Below are 16,851 nucleotides of genomic sequence, written 5' to 3'. Positions count from 1 at the left end.
ATATTGCAAATCAATGTTCTTGTATGATCGTTGTACATGGATACATTACATCTTGTCTTTATTATTCATTAGACTCTTTACTTTCCAATGCTTATCGTTACTCCAACGATCTGTATATCGTATCGCTGACCTGTGTTGGATACAAATATGATCAATGATCTTAGCTTAACCTTTGGTCTTCGTATGAGCTACTGTTCTCCTTTAATAATTCATTATTCATTTATTTCCCTATCATGTCGATCATGCCTTCATAACTAGTATATCTATATTTATAAAATATATGTAAAATATGCCGAGAGATATCTTATAATAGAAGAGAATCATCTGTAAAATAAATGTTCTTCTAAAATAGTAAACACCAAGAATACAAATCCATTAAAGTCCTACATGCAAAAAGCTTTGGAGACAAGTGGCGAGGGTTCTATTTTATTTGGAGTAATAAAATAACACCTCCACAAAAGGTGAAACATGACATATTTCATGCATTTACCCATCATTTGCATGTCAAATTGTTTCAAAAATGTATTTTTGTTTACGGACATTTTGATGTAATTGTAGATGCCTCTCGGCATTATAATCGGTTCATTCATTACTTGTGCTCCAATGTCCCTGTGACTTCTTGGTCCAATCCTCATAATGGTAAGCAATGCAGATTAGTGACTCTGTTCTGTACTTGCTTTTCCATTCTATGCTAATAAACGGTGGAGGCTCAGATTAATAAGTTTCAAATCTTTAATTAGAACTTATCAAATCGTATATTTTGTAGGTTCTAATTTAGGGATATTACATTGCAATATAATCTTTAATTTTGTTTTTAATGGGCTATAAGATTTTTTATAAGCTTTATGGTCGGTTTTGGTTTATGTTTGTTTTCATTACTATTGACACTTGTCACCGTTTTGGCCTTTGATTATCATTTTCTTTGAAGGCATGGACCCTGATAGAAACCACACCTATTATATTAAAAAAGAAAAGTTATTAAAATATTATATTACAATATATTAATTAAATATTATATTAATATACAAGTGGTATAATAATTAATTATATAAAAATTAAAGAAATAGTAATATATCATTATATTAATATTGTTCAAGGGGTTAAGCTTAATTGGTTAAAGCATTGAGTTTACATTGTGGAGGCTCAAGTTCAAGTTCCCATAAGATCATCTAATATGGAATTCTAAGCGGTGATGTGGATGTGATTTCTAAATAAAGTGAATTTTTAAGTAGTGACTCTTGGTCTTTCATAGGTATTTTTGGTGTATGCTCATGAGGAGCTTGTACTAGTTTTTAATAAGTGTTAAACAAGTTTCTATTGATCTCCCATACTCATAATGAGTAGAATATTTGTAAACAATATTCAAGAGGAAAAAACTATATTAATACTTGTTTATATATACTAAATATCTATTTATATAAGTATTATAATATTTATATAGCAACTAAACCTAGTGCTACCAAACCCAAGAAAAAAAATGTACCAGGAGATGCAAATTGTGCATTGTACCACATTTTAATGGTGTAGATGTTTGAGTTGGATTCATTAATGATATCAAAAAGTATAGCATGGAGATCTCAACGTATCATATTTTCTGAACTCCATGGCTATAAGTTCAACAAAACATACATTGGCTTTGGCATATGTAAAATTAGTTAGCTAATGGCAAGTGTTTGTGTCTCAATTATTGCCTCGTATGCATGCTATTCACCTCCTATCACAAGTTTCTCATTCCTTTGCTACTGAAAGGAATCGGTCTAATATAGCTTTATCCATTTTGTTATAAGAAGCATGCTTACAGTTAGGAGAGCAGGGAAGCTTATTGTTGTACAATGTACATATGCCTTGTGTCTCACTAATTTCAGGACAACTGACTACAAAGAGAGTCAAATACCATTGTGGGTTGAAGAGCCCAAGGAGCCACCAAAAGTTGATGAAGAGTAGAATGTGTGCCCAAGATTTGTCAGTGTTGTCCTCATTTTTTTAATTTTCAAAAATGTGACAACCCTTACAAATTTTTGCTTAAAATGTATCATTTTTGTCTCTAAGGCATGTTTTACGAGGTGCAGAACTCATATTTGATAGGGTCAAATCATCAAGGGGTGTCTTTGCCATTGTTGTCCAAGTTTTGGTGAGTTTTGGCCTTCATTTTCCTAGCTTTTTATTCAATTTCGGGTTTTCGAACAATCACTGCAAGTAATAGATTTTGGCTTAAAATTTGAGATTTTAAGGCTCTATGGCACGCTTCCCAAGGTGGAAAGTCTACATTTATTGATGGTAAATCAATCACGAGCTTATCTTCCATCTCTGTGAAAGTTTTGGTTAGTTTTTGCCTCCATTTTGGTCACTTTTTGTGCAATTTCAGGTTTCAGAGCAATCACTGCAAGTTGGGGAACTTTTTGGATGTCACTGCAAGTAAACTCATTACGAGTAAATGCACTTACTTGTAGTCGGGTCTCTAAGACCCGATTACAAGTGGGTTCATTGTTGAAAATGACAAGTTACAAGTCAAGTGGGGGTTTTATGTCCATCGTTGCAAGTGTAAAGGCATATGTTTTCATTGCAAGTCTCATTATGCCTTTTTCATTGCAAGTTATCTCTACATGTAATCGGGTCTCCCAGCCTCAACTACAAGTATAAGTATTGGAGTCTTTTTCCTTATGTTTTGGGTCTCCAAGTCAAATTCGGGTTTGTATGATATCATTACATATTTTCATAAGGCAATACTTTATTACATGTAATGACATGTATAAAACCCGATTTATGTAATGGGTTGTCTACAAACCGATTTGTGTTTTGAGTGTTTTATAAACCCGTCCTCACATGAATGCGTATATGTTGTGGGACACCTAAAACCCGACTTCATCTTAAAACCCACTATGTATGTGTTGCAACAGATCTAAAACCCGATCATTCATGACATTAGTATCGGTTTTGAATGCCAAGAAAACCCCCGCAATTGGAGGATACTCAGGTCTAATGCTTGCCACAACCCCTCTTTCATTTCCATGAGTCATTTGATATTGAAAAATCTCCTTATTTTGTTCTCTTAAAGCCGCAAGAATTTATGTCCACTAAGGATACGCATTCCTTCAACTTGCATTTGTTCCTTATTATAAACCTGCGGCAGACATTTCCATAAGGCCAAGTCGTGGTTTTGAGTTCCAAAGCATTATATTCTGGGTTCTATCAAGTTCGATTCAGGTGAATGTGAATATGTGAAGCACAATGTAGTCTTGGTACATCATGTTTGTGCCTTCATTTTACTTCCTACAGGTTGAAAAGCTTTCCAATCTGAAAATGTGCCATACCCATGCCCAAACATTGATTTTACCATTTCAAAATCTTCCATCTTGACCAAAATTGGGTTTTTCCAAGTACATTGCAAGTGTAAACAGTAAGTGTCTTTTTGAATCTAATTGCATGTAAGGGATTTTCAGAAAGCTTGTCATGTGTAGTCAAAATCCCTATCTTACCTTTAAAAGTGTCATATGCAATCCACCAAAAAACCCGATTGCAAGTAGTTCCTAAATGTGTAAAACTTGCCTTCTTGCCATCAAGTTCTAAAGATCCGATTTCAAGAGCGAAATTTGGAAATTTTTCTTATTGTCACACAAGCTTGCTTACTTGCAATCGGGGTTCCGAGACCCAACTACAAGCAATGGTTTCATCCTTGCAGTCAGCCTTCCAAACCCGAAATTGGTCCAAAATGCACTCAAAAACACTTGTAAATGAGTCTCTAGGATGCAATTACAAGTGCAAACTTGTATTTTCCCATTATACATATGAAGTTGCATGTTTGTTCTCCACAATTGCAAGTCAATACTCTTGTTTTTCCACACATGTAATGCAGTCCTCAAAACCCGAAATTCACTTGTGAGCCCATTTTTGCATCAATTTATGCCTTCCCTTGTCAATCTTGTTTGCACACATGATCTATCAAACCAACAAATCAAGGCATGGGCATTGTTTTATAACAATATCATCTTGAATAAGGTATTATGGATTCTTCATCAATAAACAAAAGAAGAAGAGATACAACAGCAATTCATGGATGCAAATTATAGAATGCTTTCAAGACAAAGATGGTCATGACATGAAAAGAGGAAGGCAGCCCTTTCCCTCTTGAAGAAATGGTACTACCCCAAGCATGTGAAAGGTTGAAGTTTGCTGGTTAAGGACACAAAGACTATCAAGGGTGCAAGTTCTTGTTCCGGTTCAAGATGTCATTTATCTCGATCACAAAGTGTCTTGTAGCAACATGAAGATCATCATAGACAAACGATGATGGAGTTAGATTCATGTCTTTGGACACATAGAATAGTTTCAAATATGCATTTGTAATTTTATTTTGACAAGTTACATGTAAAAACAAGTTTTGTAATTGCAAGTGTCACTTTCACTTCCATTTTTGTAAAATGCAATTACATGTAGAGCAACTACAAGTTGAGTTAATTTACGACTGTAGTTGGAATAAGTCAAGGTGGTTGAGATAATTTCTCAAGTTAGTTGGGATCGTCCCACCTTTTTCTCAAGGTACCTCTCCTATAAATAGATGAGGGTGCTCTTTAAAATAGATATCTTTTTGCAAGCAAGTAAATTTTGCAGGATTTTATACTAATAAAGACTTTGAGCTTTATAGTTGTAAATTGTCATCTTTTCAGTAATATAAAGAAGTGTGGGATTTCAGACTTTGTGTTGAAATCTTACTTTGTTTCCATTGTGTTCTTCTGTCATTTTGGAGCATTGTTTTGTACTTAAAGATTGTAGAAGGCTGCTAAGAAGAGTTTCACCCCAAATACTTTCAGACTTTGTGTTGCAGATATTGAAGGTGGAATTAGTTTAGTTTATCATTTGAAGCTAAGAAATATTGCAAGACTTTGTGCTTGTGATAATTCCCATTTTAGTCTCAAAAGTGCATTATATTTGCAAACTTTGCACTATTGTATGTTGCTCTTGTTCTTAGAAGTTATTATTATAAAAGGGTAGATAGGATTTCAAATAAAAAGACTTTGTGCTTGTTATTGTTTTCCTGTCCCGGAGGAGCTGATGGAAGTCTTTGTGCTTTTAGGAAACTTCATTTCCTCTCTCGGTTTTGCTTTAAAAGTTGCTGTTATTATTTCTTTACAACTCTCATTACTTTTCTGTGAAGAGAAAAGAATATAGTCTTTCTTGAAAGAAGAGGAAAGATTGTTGTCCTGCCCATATTAAATTAAATTAGTGAAGTAGATAGGGGGAGTCTTCCCTAAATTAGGAGAGTATTATACTCACACTGTGGCTGAAACCACAATTTTGCACATTCCCCAGGTGTACAAAATTTTCTACCAGCAGTCGGTATTTCGTTGCAACAGCTAGATAAGTCTTAACAGTTCCAATGATGAGGAGCAATTCATGGCATTACCATCTGATGTTGATCCGAATAAAAAGCTTGCACTATATGCATCTAATAAACTTGTATTGTAAAATTTAATACAGTTTTGATCTTCTAGTTGAACTTTGTAGTTTGCATCTTGAACTTGATGAGATGACACAACAGGAGTATCACTGCATCAAATTGATTACTGGATCAATGGATTTTGATTTCTCAATGTATATTCACTTCAGCACTTTGTATTTGCCATATGAATTTGGCATTTTACAACTTAATACTTTGTAATTATAATTTTGACTCATTAAAATCATTAATCATGGAATCTCGATGTTTGACCATGGAATTTGGATCAACTTATTATAGATACTATTTTAGTTTTAAATCTAGTTTTAATGTGAAACTTTTTCTTTTGGGTCTTACAGAGTTCTTTTTTAATACTCCTCATTAGTTGTTTCTTTCTTCTCATCATCCAGTATGAAAAGATGATCATCAACACCTCCTAGAATTCTTAATCTTGTTCAGAATCTCTTAGATCTTTTTTTATTAGTGGACAACTATACATAATCCCTAAGGAATTCAAATATCAAACTGCTCCCATTCCACAATGACGAAAATATATCCAAATAGGTGTGTAGGATATGGTTGACATATTTGCAAGCAACAACCTCAAAAAAATAGCATATGATGGCTAAGCATAGTTCCCATGCTCCCAAGTAAACAATTCAAACTTCTGAGATGAAAGGAGACCATAAAGGAAATCACAGATAATCTCTTAGATCTTTTTTTATTAGTGGACAACTATACATAATCCCTAAGGAATTCAAATATCAAACTGCTCCCATTCCACAATGATGAAAATATATCCAAATAGGTGTGTAGGATATGGTTGACATATTTGCAAGCAACAACCTCAAAAAAATAGCATATGATGGCTAAGCATAGTTCCCATGCTCCCAAGTAAACAATTCAAACTTCTGAGATGAAAGGAGACCATAAAGGAAATCACAGATAACTAATAAATTGTCAATTAAGAGAACAAGGAAGCATAACTACTAGATACTCAACAAAGCAAGCAGTGGAAAAAGGAAGCATGTAAACAGTTAAGAGACAAGAAACAGCAATGCTAGATAAAGGCTAACAAGAAACTAGGCACTTTGATTCTACCATGCACATGCCTGTTAAGGATTTTATAGTGCAAAGAGTACACAGATATCATGGAGAAATTTTCTCTCACAAAACAATGAGAATTATAAAATCAACAATGTATACATCTCAAGCATGTACCTAAAGATGATTTTGAATGCAATTGGAAGATTAATGAAGTCATAGGCAGTTATAGCAAAACTTCATCCATTATCCACACTTCCCTTACCAATGATGCTATTAATCACTAGATATAAAATTCTTTCTTTTATATTCATTTGGTTTTTAGAATATAGCTTAAGAAAAATAGATGATAGATGAGTTCTTCCACCTCCCTTGAAAGATTACAGACATACTCCAAGAAACACAAAATTTATAATAAAACATTAAAATCTTTCTTGTGCTCAAATAAAAATTCATACCACTAGTTGAAGGTTCCCAATCTTTCTGGGGTTTTATTGACTGGATCTTCGATATATTGTCTCTGCTTCCTGCATCTGAATCATATGAATCTGAAGAGTCGGTAGCAGACCCCTTTGAAGATGAGCTCCCCATGTAGGAATTAATTCCATTGTCTCCCTCTGTACTCACATCACTGGAACTTCTAAAAAGTGATATGTGATTCTTCTTAGAATGATTATCTACCTTAGTTTTCTTTGCAGTCTTTATTTGTGGACTGATGGTGTTTATACCTATTGGCCTATTCATAACTACTCCATCATGAGTTTTCCCTACTAGTTGAAGTTTCACAGGATTACCATCAATGCCATATTCCTCTCCTGCATGCTGACTATCTATATAGGCATCATTAGCAATCTTCTTTTGACTGTGACAACTAACAGAATTGTCCTTTCTATCATAATGCCCATGTGCACCTTGAGACCGATCATTGTTAGTGATGCAATCAATATCTTCATTCTTTTCTGAAGATTGAGTTGTACCTGCAGTAGAAGAGCTCTCTGTTTTCTTCAGGTTATAACCACAGCTCTCAGTGATAGTTTTTGGAGAAGCAACATCCTTGTTTACAGGCTGGATCTTTTCAGTAAAGTGAACATCACCTTGATTTTCTTTTGGAGATTTCTTCACATAAGACAAGTCATTAGCGTCCAATTTATCTTTTTGTGCTAATTTCTGACTGCAATCTTGAGCTGTGGACTGAAACTTATGGCCCCGAATACCAGTATCTTCATCGGGTCTCAATGAATAGTTTGTATTGTTTGTGTCAAATTGAGGGATTGTTGTCTTCTCTACCTTACAATCAACATCTGCAGATCCTTTTATTTTTTGGTCATTTTTAACTACAGCACTGTTAGCATGTCTGTCTTTTAGCGACTGATTTGTATTAGAACCTTCAGGGACAGCAGAACTCTTTGATTTGAACCCACTATCTGCAGCCTTCTTTCTGCAGAAAGGTGAGGTTTCAGAAGAAAAATGAATATCTTTTTGTTTCTTTTCTTTATCCCTTGCATTCTTCTTAGAGTTACTACCTTTCGCAACCACTTCATCCATTCCTCTTTCCACAACCTTTGTAGTCCTGTCTTGGATTATTTTGGATGGGCTATTCTTTGAGGATTTTACTTTCTCAGTATTCCAGTCTTCATTGTTCCCCATAGATGTAGTTCCTTTTGTCTCTGTAACATGTTCAAGATCTGTTGCGGCGTTATTTTTTGAATGACGCACATTCGGATATTTCACTCTTCCATTTTCACCAGGAGTGTCTCTTCTATTTTCATTTCCAACATCAAGTATGCTTACATCTCTTTCACTTTTGCTAGAGTTCACAATTATGTCATCTTTTTTTACCTTCTCTGTAGTAATTTTTTCCTGGGCATCTACCAAGGTCATATCATTCCTTGAATGTTTTGTTTTCCTCTTCCTTGTGATATTACAGAGCTGATGATTTTCTGTATTGTTAGAGACATCCAAATATTTGACAGATCCATTCATATCATTGTTTGCCTGACCATTATTGTCAGACACAATTGGAGCACCAGGACTTTTAATTACCCCTTCCTCTATCCCTCTTTTTTCAATGTTGAAGGTTTTCTCTTGGCATACTTTTGATGAGTTTTTCTTTGAGGATTTGATCTCTTTATCATTACATTTCTGATCATTTTCTGGAGGTGTAGCTCCTAATGTCTCTGGGACATGTTCAAGATCTCCTGCTTTCTGCTCTGAGTGACTACCTTTTGCAACCACTTCATCCATCTCTCTTTCCACAACCTTGGTAGTCCTGTGTCGGTTTATCTTGGATGGGATTTTCTTTGAGGATTTTACTTCCTCAGCATTACATTGTTCATTGTTCATCATAGTTGGAATTTGTATTGGCTCTGTAATGTGTTCAAGATCTCTGCAAGCATTATTTTTTGAATGATGTGCATATCTCACACTTCCATTTTCATAATGAATGTCCCTTCTATTTTTATTTCCAGCATCCAGCATGTTTACATCTCTTTCATCTTTGCTAGAGTTCACAGTTATGTCATTTTTTGGTACTTTCTCTGTGGTAATTCTTTCCTGAACATCTACCCAGGTCATATCATTCCTTGAATGTTTCATTTTCTTCTTCTTTGTGATAATACAAGGCTGATGATTTTCTGTATCGTTAGAGGCATCCAAATATTTGACAGTTTCACTCATAACATTGTTTGTCAGACCATTTGTGTCAGACACATTTGAAGCACCAGGGCATTTCCCAACCACTTCCTCTGGTTTGCAACATTTATATTCCAAAAAATGAGTGTGACTGATCAATTGAGGCTCATCATCAACACGTTTACTAGAAAGATCATGGTCATTATTACCAAGGCCATGCTTCGAAACCATTTTTATCTCACGCTTAGACTTCTTTACTATATCACATTCCCTAGCAGAGTCTTCTTCAGTTTTCCCATTTCCAAATTCTTGAAGATGACCATGCTTAGTGATTTGACATGGATCACTAACATCATTACAGAAAATTCCTTGGTCATCTTCAACAACAGTCTTTGATGATCTCTTTCTTTTAAATTTAATCTTTTTTTCTGTATTGAATTCCGTAGAATCATCAGTTTTCCTTTGCAACACATTTGAATTTTTTTCAGTTTCATTCAATGAGTTTTGTTCATTAAAAATCTTTGAACTTGTTTCATGTTTTCTTTCGGTACTCAATTTTTTACTTGTTTCATGTTTTCTTGCTGTACAAAGTTCTTTAACTGTTACATGCTCATTGCCAGCATTTGTGTGAGTATTTCCATTAAGATTTTTCTGTTCACACTTCTCTACTGCCATTAATACATTTTGAGTACCATTATCATTCAAAGAGTCCAATGTACGCACTTTCTCTGATACAGTTAAATGCCCCACTGGAGAGTTTTTATCCATTTCAATGTTCTTCCATTCAGATGAGCAGTGAACAATATTTTCTATTTTTGCTGTGACCTGTTCCCGTTTACTCTTTTCCTTACAAGGTGACAAAATACACTCAGCCAAATCTTCATTGAGATCAAGCTGTTTCTCCCTCTTCTTTCTTTTCCTGCCACCCTTGGAATCGGTGATTTTATCCCCACTGTCTGGATTTGTTGGATCTTTTCCAAATTCATCATTAGCCACAACCTTTCCATCTATCGCTGCAACCAAATCTGTATATCCCACATTATTCTTATCGTGGCCTTCCTTGACATGGAGACCCTCAGTGACTAGTTTGAGTTTTTTCTTTTTCTTTGATTTTCCATTGTGTACATCTAAACTAGTTCCATTAGATTTCTTATCAAAATGCCTGTCAAACTCACCATTTTCAGTTTTTGCCAACATCCCAAGATTTCCATCTTTGCCACTCAAAATTTTATATTCCTGTGCATTACAAAAGTCTGATCCAGAGACTTCAGCTAAAAGATACCGCATTCCATTTGACCCATGAAAAACAGTTTCAACAAAGATTGAATCAGGAAGATGATAAACCAAAGATTTGTGTTCCACCTGCAACAAGAGCAAACAAATCCCCAAAAACTTGATAAGATAAAATTGAGAAGGATAAACATATAGATCTAATACTTGATATTTACAACATTCAAGGATGACAAATGTGTGCAAAAGGTTTGTCATTCAAAAAATTAATTTCATTCACGATTTCCCATTTTATTGAATAACTTGCATGTTTCTTTATTAATGTTATTTTTTCATTTAAATGCAGGTTTAACCAGTGTTTCAAACAATGTATCTAAGAGACATGGTGCAAAAGTTGGAATTGCTTAAAATAGGGCTTAAAATACTTTCTAGAAAGTTTACACTAATTTTATACTCAATTTTGTGCAATAATTTTCTAGTTATAGTCTTGTAATGAAAATGGCTAAAGACAAGTAGATATAATATTTTTTTCAAAAACTACTCCATTACTCTTGTCTAACAGAAAGACTAATTATTTCCTCGCAAGTAAAATTTATACCAAATCAGCAAAAAGGATATCTGATATGTAGTTGATATTAAACATGGGAAATGCTTTCATACTTCAACTAGATCAAATGTGTCCTCAAGAGTCATTAATACATAACACATAAAGCTGTTCAAAAGCAACCTAGACCATACCATCAAAGTTCCAATCTCTATGTCCCCAAAATGAGGGAAGCAAAACAAATGCCCGTTCCTTATTTTTCCTGCAAGGCAAAACCATTTTTTTATTCACTGAGTTAAAATTATCTGGCATATAATAGAATTCTACATGTGTAGGCATTCTAATAGGAAACAAATGACTAGTTTGATTAAAATAGACATTAAGGGTTGCAAATTACCAAAAATTACTATCAGCTTAAACACTAAACCTCCTATTGCTGATGGAAATCAAAGCTCCATAAAGATATTACATTTAATTGATAGATAAAGAGAATATGAGTCAACCATTTCATGCACCAGGTAAATATTAAGAGTTGCAATTTACCAACAATTACTATCAGTTTAAACAATAAACCTCCTATTGCTGATGGAAATCAAAGTTCCATTAAAACATTACATTTGAAGAAAGCTATTGATAGATACAGAGAATATGACTATGAGTCAACCATTTCAAGCACCAGGCAAATATTTTCATAAGAAATAGATTTTGTAATGTTCCTTTTCCCCTGTAATTCTTTAAGTATTTGCAGTGGAATTAATATAATGGTTAATACTAGAGTTAACAAAATTAGCAATATCTAATGTTATCCCAAAGAGATATAAATAACAATGCATACCATACAAGTTATAACTTATAAGAATTGTAAAGGAAATATCTAACATGGTAAATTGAATAACACAACCACATAAATCAATCATGTTATCACCAAATTCATATATCATATTCTCAATATATTTTATCATCAAGGGTTTCCAATATTTATCTAAATCCTAAGCACTTGGAATGGGCATTCTCACTCTAAGAAAGTTCCAGTGGTTCTGGTCCTCATAACTATGGCACATCTAAAAGGAACAAATCACACTACGTCACTCTACATAAGTGCTGATTCCACAAGAACAATGCTCAACACAAGTGCAAATACCCAAGCCACCTTCTTCTTCTTCAATGAGTGATCTCCATGCCCCCATCTCAAGTCTCACTTGAATGATTTATACAACAAGTTAAAGGATGGTTTCGAAACCATCACACCCTTCACAAAAGTTTCATATTTATTAATTGCTACTCTCCCTTTTTAAAGGATTTTTATAAATGTTCTTTTATCAATCTCTTCTTTAACCATAGGGACATAATATCCTTTACTTTTTTATCTCCCTTTAATTCTAAAGGAATATTTCGTAACTGTATCTTCTCTTGGAGAAAAAGTCACATAACAGATTTGACCCCATTCATTTTCCCAAACTTTAAAGGAATTCTATCTGGTAGAGACTGCTCAAGATCAACATTCACAACTATGAGACGGCATAACAAACCAAGATGCATAGTTAACTAAGATACCACTTTGTATTTTACAATGGCATTGCCATTTTTTTCAGAGAAAACACGCTACAAAATTCACTAGGAAAAAGTGATACTCTTGCCCAAACAGGAACTATATTGACTAGCTTGTCTGTTCTGATGTAAAAGCAGGATCCCATTGCTTCATACGTAAACTAAATTTATTATAGAAAAAAGGCCCTCGATAAAAAAATGCATCTTTTTATCCTCAGAAGAGAAATTAGTCGTATAATAACCCCTCAGAATCTCATTAAGACATCTACTAAAACTTTAACTGGTCAGATGTACCTAGATTTATAAAATTCTCATTCCTAACCTATGTTCTTTTAAACCATCACAGCAGAAATATTTTCTATGAGATGCGATAATCTTAGGTACATTTCTTTAACAGAGAAAGGCACATAACAAGGATTAGCCAATTTACAGTAACATAACCATTCTTGATCAAAAGTATGGCTCAACCAAAGCCTTAAAGCAATCTGTCACCAGAAGATCAAGGAGTACCCATGGTGATAGCTGATTTGAAAAAGAAGGGCAGAAGTAGAGACGGTCATGACCTGCTCTCCTCAGCCTAGATTACAAAGAAAACTAAATAGCCATTTATAGTTGAAAAATAAGCCTAAAAAGATTGATAAAAACTCAGGTTTCCAATTGAAAAGAGGTCATGGAAAATAGGAAAACTTCAAAAACTACAAATGTTATCCTCAGGTCATAATAACACTTAAATCAGAAAACTACAAGGAGGAAAGCCCATGAGCAAAGATGTGACAAAATAGCAAGCAATAACTCATCAATGACATCATCAAGCGTCTAAGTCATGAATTTGTGGTTTGTTATAGAATTTATTAACTTGTTAATATGAAATTGTCATTCAATCTCTCCTAGATTGCCTGGCACTTATGTCAGCATTTATTTTGCCCTTGTTCTTGACTGCACCAACCTGTGCCACATTAGCCTTTATGCATATAATCTTGCATAAATAGCATTGCATCTTCTGTCATTTATGACCGTCATGATGGCAACATATGCAGGCTGCAATCATCAAAGTAGAGATAAGAACAGGATATGGAATTGGAAGAACTTTGTACCACTGAAATCGAGTATACATCTATGATATCAAAGAGCTTACCAAAATTAACTTCAACAATTTGTATTTGTAATCTTGTGGAAGAAGCACATAAATTCATTCAAATTGATAGTAGTTAATTTGACTGTCGCCGGAGTTTCAGCACGAAGCAAGTTGACCGTTGACCATTGTTTAAATGTTGTATTTTCGCTAAGAATTTACTGCTCTTCTGACCACTTTAACCATTTTCTCTAATAGTTTGTTTTTTTACTACTGTATTGCCTGCTGTAATTGTGTTCATCAGAAACCATACTCTTTTGAGATATTGGATATCATTGTTGACACTTTGACATTATTGCATGTCCTCGTGGTGGCTGATGTGTGCAATATCTGGTGCGAATATGTATATGAGTTACCCTATTAGAGATATCTAAGTGTCTTCCTCACCATAGTGGTTAATGTCCGTAAAATGCCACACAGTGACATTGGAATTAATTCCTCTGATACTTGATATGTGAGGTACACAGAAAATACAAAGAAAGAAAAACATTCCAATAAAAGGTAAAGGCTTTGAAAATAGATTTAAAGAAGAGTGAAAAAGCATCTCCAAAAAGAATGCAACATTCCAATGGGGGAGGTAGCACTTCACCACTCCATATGGCTAAAGAAGCATGTCAAATATGTCAAAAACAAGGATTGCCTTCAAGCAATCAAATCGATAATCACCACTCCATTTAATCTCACTCAAAAAAGCAACGGAATGTGAATTATCCCCTATAGATATTTGCCCAAATTTTAAAGCAGTGATACTTGGCAAACAGTACAATTATGAATTTTCAATAAAATAGCCGATTTTCTCTTCAAAAGCCATTCTCAAAACTTCATAATGATACTAATATAATCTTGCAAAGAATACCATGATATTACAAAACTACCTTTTATTGCATAGAATATCAAAATAAAAAAACTACCTTTTATTGCATAGAATATCAAAATAAAAAAACTACCTTTTATTGCATAGAATATCAAAATAAAAAAACTACCTTTTATTGCATAGAATATCAAAATAAAAAAACTACCTTTTATTGAAAACAATTGCAAGATGAATACCAGAAATTTATTGTACCTTATTGTTTTGCAACTTTGTCCGAAAGATACTTCAACACATTTCCAAAACTCCATACATTGAATCCAGTTGCCAAATCTGTGTGACTCAGCCAACATCAGCTAGGGTGGATAGTTTCACCACCGAAACTGATCTTTCCAAGAGGGTTTGCATCCTCAAGAGGCTTTGTTGGATCAAATCCAAACTCTGAACCACAAGGGTTACAAGCAAAGAAAGAATTAAAGTTGGCATGCCTTCAATAAGCCTCTCAATGCTCTTTTCTAATCCTCTGAGAGACTCCTCAAATTCTTCTTTTCAGCTTCTATCTCTCTCTTCATATTTCCCCTTCTTTTAATTTTAAACTTTTAACTTGGGAAACAATAAAGTGGCCCTTATTGACATAAGAGGTGGTCACTTAAAACATAGAAATCAGTGACGTTATTAAATAAATAAAAAATAATTTTAATTATTTAATTAAATTTTTAGGCCATATAAAAGGGGACATTACAAAATGTGTGGAAGCAAATCATTCATGGTTTACTTCCATTTTAATGGAAGAGATCACATAAAATGTCACTGTTAGAATCTCTAACATGCACAGCAGGAAAGCACATCCTCAACTTCACCCTAAGAATCAAAAGCAGCAATCCAAGGAAGAGCAACTAAGATCAAGAGGAAGAAAGAGGTCAATGTGCCTACATTTAGAAAGGCAGTACTAGGAGAATAAGAAAAGCCAGCCAAAGAAGGAACATTCCCAGGTGTATCCTCAACACAATTGCAAAGTTGTCATAACAGTAAGAAGTCATTCTAGGGCAGCACATTTGCAAAGATAAGATTGTAAAGACTTACATTCAACATCACAATTATTGTAGCATTTACATTGGCAAATCTGAATTCAACATCACAATTATTGTAGCATTTACATATGCAGCTACATTAGACACGGAAATAATTGTAGAATGTACTCACAAAGCTGATTTGTGTATGACAGTGTTTGCATTTTATTATCATCTACAAGGATAGTCTATCAACCAAAGAGTTTCTTCTGTGTTTTATAGGGGCACGATCAAATTGATGATTGGTAAAAGGTAAGATGAGAAAACGCTCAAGTTGACAATGAAGTTTATAAGTTCATTATGTTGTGAGCTACTGTCAATTTTCAAACCAAGCAAGAGAGAAGTTGAGATTGAAGTTTCGCCTTCACATGAGATCCATTTGGAAGATAATCCCATACATCTTCATTTGTTAGCAGTCAGGTGCTTTGGGTTCTTTGCTACTAATTTCAGTTGTTGCCAGAAAGAACAAGCTAATGTAACATCCCAAATGATGTAAACTTACAACTGCAAAAGAAACAGTTGTCAAGCACAAGGAAGTGTAGCCATTCCACTTGACAGAGTGGCCAGCTTGAAGCAATACCACCACAAACATCATGGCTACAAGGCCAGGACATCAAAGAAACTAAGATCAAAATCCATACTGTAGAGAGGATGCAAGTATCCTTGGGTAGGAAGCAGTAATCTAAGTATAAGTACCAAAGCAAAGCTACTTTCGAAAAGAATTATGGCATGACACTTTACAAAGAAACTCTCCAATATAGAAGGAATAGCAGTCAAAAATTGTACTCAAGCGTGTGGATCCTTCAAGAAGAGAATTTGCATTAAACTAATACTCGTATAAGAGGGAGAGAAATAGCATATCCATTGTCATGGAAAAGTAAGGAGAAATGGTATGGTATTATCCTGAGATACCGGTTCTTGGGGAAAAAGGTTGGGTTCGGGTCTTGGTCCGAGCCTGGTTCTCCTTGGGTTCCACCCGGATCCTACCCAAGTGGCCCGGTTCTCCATGGGTCTTGTGTGGCAGGACCCACAAAGAACCCGGCCACTTGGGCAAGACCTAGGTAGAACCCAGGCAGACCCGAGAGAACCAAGGCCCGTGGGTTCCCAAAAACGTGGCCACAGGTCATAAAAGTCAAAAAAACAATTAAAAAATAACTATGTATCATTTATCTATTATCATTTATGTATCATTGTATGGGAAAGTTACATTGTGTGTTTCATATTTGTATGTTTGAACATATATATATCTGTGTGTGTGTGTGTGTGTGTGTGTGTGTGTGTGTGTGTGTGTACGGACATACCCGTACCCAAGAAGAAAAAAAAAATTGCCAAATCCGCAAATCCGTACCCGAATCCGTATCCGTATCCATACCCGAATCGGTAACTTAGGTATTATCTTATCTTTTC

The 16,851-nt window shown here is 34.5% G+C and overlaps 1 protein-coding gene across 2 annotated transcripts in view; it reads right to left on the bottom strand.

Moving 5' to 3' along the window:
- Positions 1–16,851, bottom strand: part of LOC131029887 (uncharacterized) — a 111,756-nt gene that overhangs the window by 52,367 nt on the left and 42,538 nt on the right. The window contains exons 2-4 of one of the 2 annotated variants that reach the window (XM_057960544.1): positions 14,630–14,815; positions 11,078–11,145; positions 6,937–10,471 (exon numbers count right to left, since the gene is read on the bottom strand). In XM_057960544.1, coding sequence (XP_057816527.1) covers positions 6,937–10,471; positions 11,078–11,080 — 3,538 coding nt within the window. In that variant the 5' untranslated portion in view covers positions 11,081–11,145; positions 14,630–14,815. The remainder of the gene's footprint in view (positions 1–6,936; positions 10,472–11,077; positions 11,146–14,629; positions 14,816–16,851) is intronic. The other variant, XM_057960543.2, reaches the window with a different exon arrangement.

The sequence above is a fragment of the Cryptomeria japonica genome, chromosome 3 (genome assembly GCF_030272615.1).
Source record: "Cryptomeria japonica chromosome 3, Sugi_1.0, whole genome shotgun sequence".
Lineage (NCBI taxonomy): Eukaryota > Viridiplantae > Streptophyta > Pinopsida > Cupressales > Cupressaceae > Cryptomeria > Cryptomeria japonica.
Note: the sequence above shows the minus strand (reverse complement) of the source record. Positions and strands in the feature narration are given on the sequence as shown.